This window comes from Prosopis cineraria, unplaced genomic scaffold (genome assembly GCF_029017545.1).
Source record: "Prosopis cineraria cultivar Desert tree isolate PC_DT_omini unplaced genomic scaffold, ASM2901754v1 PC12, whole genome shotgun sequence".
In the NCBI taxonomy this organism is placed as follows: Eukaryota; Viridiplantae; Streptophyta; class Magnoliopsida; order Fabales; family Fabaceae; genus Prosopis; species Prosopis cineraria.
Genome location: NW_026555343.1, coordinates 30707534 through 30712918, shown reverse-complemented (window position 1 = coordinate 30712918; position 5385 = coordinate 30707534). Strand labels below are relative to the sequence as shown.

The following is a 5385-nucleotide window of genomic DNA, read 5'->3' as shown; positions in this document are numbered from 1 at the left end:
ATCAGAATATACAGTCTCCAATGAAATGCATTCTCTGGCATCTAATACTTCAAGGAAGGGAGGAAGTCCAAGTATAGACTTAAGCCTCTTGCATCTATACAATGATATGGTTTTCAAGCTTGTTAATCCCTTGATATTGTCAGGGATTTCCGACAAGTAACTCCAACTAACCAAATGTAGTTCTTTTAAATTAGGCCAAGCATAAAAAAGGGAGTACATCTCCCCCGTGTTAATTTCCTGTCAGAAATATTATATGAAAAATACCTCAAGATTTGTCAAGCCACATAGCTCTCATATTGGAAGGCACTTAAACTTCCACCATCATCAATATAAAGCCCTCTAAGTTCCGTGAAACCTCCGAATGGTAGCAAATGCAATCTTTCAACTTCACGGCATTCGAATAAACATATGTTTTCCAATTTCTTCGATGACAAACAGAATTTCTTGAGGTTCTTGCAATGTGAAACACCAAGGTAAGAGAGAGATTCTAAATGAGTCTCACTTTCAAGACTCTCTAATTTCCCGCAACCAAAGACAACCAATAAAACAAGAGATTGGAGAGATAAAATGGATGGATGAACACTATGTAAACTTTCACAATCCGTGAGAACTACTTCTTCAAGATTACGTGCCCTAGAGAAATCAGGTAGCTCCATCAATTGTTCGGACCAACTCAAATCTAATCTCTTTAAATTCACAAGATCCTGTGACAATGGAAACGAAAAGATTTTACACATAAAAGCCTAATAATTTAATTAAATTGAAGAGAGAGACACACACATCAATTAGTGTATATATAAAAGTACCTGCGCTCCATCCCAAAGCTTTTTAATATTGCTGTGTCCCATGCATAGTACAACAAGGTTCTCAAAACAATAGCCTTCTAATGACAAAGACTCCAATAGATATAGATCCCAATGAAAATACCTTAATTTATTAGGAAAGCCAAGATCAAAAGGAAGCCCTGAATTATTTGCATCATAATACCGAAACCTAGGACAAAAAATTGAGAAGTCTTAAATTTTTCATCTTTGGAAGGTTTCAGGGCTCAATCATAAATGTCTTATTCTATCCCAATCCAATATGATGCCTTCAATTTTATCAGTTCCCTGGAAAACAAAATAAAAATAATAGTAATTATTTAAAAAGTTATCGCAAAAAAATAAAAATAAAAATAAAAATGATATATATTTCACTTACCATGTTACTTTCTAATACATCACAAATTTCATCTGCATCTTTTAATTGGCTACATAATGCAGGATGTTTCATACATTCCACATGAGCTATTTGCTCAACCATTTCCTATATCAAATCATGCATTACAATTCCACTATATTGATTTGCTTTTATGAGAGCTTTATCCATGAACTAACTGCTGTGAAACCGCAAGCTTGAGTAATGTGATTTTTGCATTCTTCAGTGAAAAAAATGCAATGTCTAAAAATATTTCTTGATCCATGACATCTAATCCATCATAACTAACTTTCAATATATTTTGAATTTCTAGACAGGGACACTGTCTGAGTTTCTCAAGCTCACTCTCCTAGTATGCCTTATCCCTAAAACGAAAATAGGAACCCAAAACTTCTAAAGCTGGAGGAATGCCTTTAGCATAGGCAACTATCATTTCTGATAGCTTTTCATATCCTGTATTGGGGTGAGTTTGCTTGAAGGCATGTAAACTAAAAAGTTTAGTGATTCTTCAAAATTGATCATTAATCTCTACACTCCTAAAAACATGCTTGTCTCTACTTGTTATAATTACTCTACTGCCAGGTCCCAAGTAAGGTTGTTGTCCAGCTAGATCTTTTAATTGCTTTGAATTGGACACATCATCAAGCACAATCAAGACTTTTTTCCGCAACAGCCTTCTCCTTGCATCGTTCATATTTATAGGGAGGTCTTCATCTTGGTCTAATAGCTTAGAAAGAAGCTTTCGACGCAAATAACTCAAACCGTTGATCCTGGTTGATTCCTCTCTCACATTTTTTATGAAGCAACAGCTTTCAAATTGAGAAGAGAATTTGACAAATGTAACTCGAGCAACGGTTGTTTTGCCTATCCCACCAACACCCCAAATACCAAGAACTTGAACTTCTTGTGACGTAGTTTTCATTAATGATTCAACACTGGTGAGATTTTGATCGAATCCAACAATCTGGGATTTTAGCACATCTGGGTTGTTATATTCCAATTTTTTTAGGACATCTTGGACTATTGCATCAATGAGCTGTGATTCATTTCTAGCATATTAAAAATAAAATATAAAAAATTACAAGCTACTCATGATATAAGAATAATAAATGCATAGACTTAATTTGGTATTACCATATTCTAAATCATTTTGGGGGTAAGTAAGAAAGGGCTTTAGAAACTCTATAAAATGATGTATTGAATAACTAAAACTTACTGAAATTTTGATGAATGATGACCAGATAAGGCTGCGATTTTCTTCAAGACAGATCTCCACATTTTCAACCTGTCCATGTTATCCTTGAACCTCTGTTCATGATCATTAAATGATTCTGCATGAGTGCCTTTTTGATGCCTGACATCTGTTGGATCTACATCTTAAAAAATTGGAATCACAATCTGTTGATTTGCTGCCTTACATTCCATGATTTTGACAAGCTCTTGCAAGCACCACTTTGAATAAGCATAATCTTTAGAGAATATCACTAATGCAATCACTGATCCTTCTATGGCTTCGTCAAGTGCAGACGATATTTCATCTCCTCTCTCCAGCCTGTCATCCACATAGACATCTATCTGCTTTCCACGCAACGCCGTGGTCAAATTGTTGAGAAAACCAAATCTGATGTCTGAAGCTCTAAAGCTGATGAAAACTTCATATTTCACTTGGGAAGAAGCAGCAGAAGTAGAAGCAGACGCACCCATTGCTGAATCACCAAAACCAAAAAACGAAGTTTTAAAGGTTGTTGATTTTTTCTTAAAAAGACAAAAAAGAAAGAATAGCGTTGAAGTTGTTAGAGAACGAAGGAGAAAGATCAGATGAATACCTTGGTGGGAGTGACTAAATCAAATCAAAGGTTGAAGACTTGAAGCTGGTTGCAGAGTTTGCTTATCCCGGGAATTAGACAGACACAACAGAAAAATAAGTCTGAGTATATTGAGCCATTGTTCAAATTTATGTTAACAGGGAAATTTCCAGGAAGTAGAAAAAATGAGCCTATGAGCATTGACTAGTGAGGTATTGTTTTCATTACGAGTTAAAGCTGCCGGTGGACAAGAAATTTCCACGGAATAATGAAAAACTTTCGTTCCCATTTCTTTCTGACTACAAGTCAACATCAATTCTTTTCTGTGTTTTTCACTTTTCTTGTTTAAAGTAATTAAAAATTTTTAGAAAGTCTTGAAAATTCTTTAAATACGAATGTTCCTTTGGAAAAGTTTTGCTGAAGAATCCTTGGACTAATTTAATTTCAGTTAAAATCTTTAAAATTTTAAAATTTTATACATATGTAGTGGACTAAAATAAAATTGAAGGGCTAACTAAAATAATTTCATTATCCTGGTAAAATTAAAAATATGAACAATTCATATAGAAAAATTAATAACTATTGTTAATAGAGCTGTGAGTATTACTAACATAAATTTTTTATTTTTTATTTTTTATTTTTTAATTATTAATTTTTTTTGCATAAATTATTCATGTGCCTAATTTTATCAAGAACAATAAAATTATTGTAGCCAATCATTTAATTTTATTTCAGTCTTTTACATATGTAGAAAAATCTTAAAATTTTTTATTGAAATTAAATCTCATTAAAAGCCTTTATTAAAATTTTTCTTCCCCCCCCCCCCCAACATCTCTGATATGATCATGTGAACTCTTTATGTCCTGATTACAAAAAGCTTTTTTCTGGTTTAAATTAATTAAAAATTTCCTTTACCAACAAGGGAAGAAAGTCCAATGAAATAATGAATATGTGTGGATGGCGAATTCCTTTTGACTCAATAAAATATACTTTTTATAGTTTTCGAACGCGGTTTAATGTTTGAAGTACTTTCCATGAAGATGTAAGGAAAGTGGCTCCGTACCAAGACCGTTTATATGTTTCTCACGCCCAAATTAAAAAAATATATATTTATTTTTTATTTATTTTAAGTAGCTTTATTTGGCTTCAAGATTTCTTAATTATTAATTTATTACTCTTTATATTTTATTTATAAATTAATTTTAATATTTAATATTTTTGTTTAAATCAAGAAAAGCATTTAATATTATTAGCTGTATTTAAAAATTAAACAAGTTTTCAAATTTACTCCTATTAAATATATATATATATTAAAAATACAATATTTTAATATCTAATAATCTTCACAATATTTAATAAGGAAAATGGTTAAATTTGGACACAATAATTATTAAAATATTCTATAAATAAGATTAAAACAAATACTATCTTTCCTGTAATTAGATTCAAAGCAATTACCTTATCTTCTATGAATAGGATCAAAATAATTACTCTTTTTTTATTATATAAATAAAATAAGAGGAGTTTATAATTAACTGTTAAGAATATTAATTAACTATGACAATTGAACAAGTAAGATCGTAACTTTTTGGAAAAACGAAGGCTTCATCCTGTTATTGCAAAATTAATGACAGAAGAGTGAAGTTGTACTTGCACCTGTGATTTAGCACATTTCTTATCCACAGTTAGCATTTTCTTTTCCTTTCATTTGCTCCATCTAGTTTTTATTTAAGAAAAAATAGTTAAATTATTAATTAAGTATAAAAATATAATAAATTTTTAATTTTATTATTATATAAATATAAAATTTTAATTTATATTACACTCTCTCATAGTTAATGATTTTAAATATGGATAATATTAAAAAAATATAATTAATACCCTACATTAAGGATCAAACAATATTTCTAGATTGTATCTTATAAGAGGGACCGAAAAAGAAAATTTGATTTAATACACTATTTATATTTTTATTAATTTTTATGAAAATTATATATGTATAGAAAATATTTAAAATCAACCTAATTATATAAATTTTGACTTATAAAAATTATGTAATTAATTCTAAATTCATATAATTATTTAATAAAAATATAAAATTACTTAATTTTGTTTTTTTAAATGAAAATGTTAGGATTTTAATCTTGAGGGATTAAAAATTTAATTAATCAAAATATAAGAGTTTAATTAAAATAAAATAAATTGCATTGACCTAATTCAAAATTAAGTAAAACTATAGAAACGGGCAAATACATTTCACCTAAAAAATCCTATTTGATCTTAAATATAAGATGAAGTTAACAAACTTCATGTTTACTAATAAATGTTAGTTATAACATTGAAATTATGAAAAAAATTGAAACCTTTCAATTTTACCTTTTTA

General features: G+C 29.5%; 2 protein-coding genes across 2 annotated transcripts; both read right to left on the bottom strand.

Annotated features, from left to right (window-relative positions):
* Window positions 1–275: 275 nt before the first annotated feature.
* On the bottom strand, window positions 276–1175 carry LOC129289242 (disease resistance protein RPP4-like). Its single transcript, XM_054926033.1, has 2 exons — window positions 807–1175; window positions 276–704 (listed from the first exon to the last, which is right to left on the bottom strand). The coding sequence occupies exons 1-2, from the start codon at window positions 846–848 to the stop codon at window positions 276–278; spliced, it is 471 nt and encodes a 156-aa protein (XP_054782008.1). The 5' UTR covers window positions 849–1175.
* LOC129289241 (disease resistance protein Roq1-like) lies at window positions 1053–2901 on the bottom strand. The gene is made up of 5 exons (XM_054926032.1): window positions 2593–2901; window positions 2414–2505; window positions 1769–2246; window positions 1201–1305; window positions 1053–1109 (listed from the first exon to the last, which is right to left on the bottom strand). The coding sequence occupies exons 1-5, from the start codon at window positions 2899–2901 to the stop codon at window positions 1053–1055; spliced, it is 1041 nt and encodes a 346-aa protein (XP_054782007.1).
* Between the last annotated feature and the right edge of the window lie 2484 nt (window positions 2902–5385).

Bases quoted from the DNA above. Each gene is read 5' to 3' on its own strand.
- LOC129289242 (XM_054926033.1), bottom strand. From the start codon at position 848: ATGGGACACAGCAATATTAAAAAGCTTTGGGATGGAGCGCAG. The intron at 705-806 runs GTACTTTTATAT...CCATTGTCACAG, and splicing joins AGCTTTGGGATGGAGCGCAG to GATCTTGTGAATTTAAAGAG.
- LOC129289241 (XM_054926032.1), bottom strand. From the start codon at position 2,901: ATGGGTGCGTCTGCTTCTACTTCTGCTGCTTCTTCCCAAGTGAAATAT. The intron at 2,506-2,592 runs GTGATTCCAATT...GATCATGAACAG, and splicing joins AGGCAGCAAATCAACAGATT to AGGTTCAAGGATAACATGGA. The intron at 1,110-1,200 runs GTAAGTGAAATA...TTTGTTTTCCAG, and splicing joins ATGTATTAGAAAGTAACATG to GGAACTGATAAAATTGAAGG.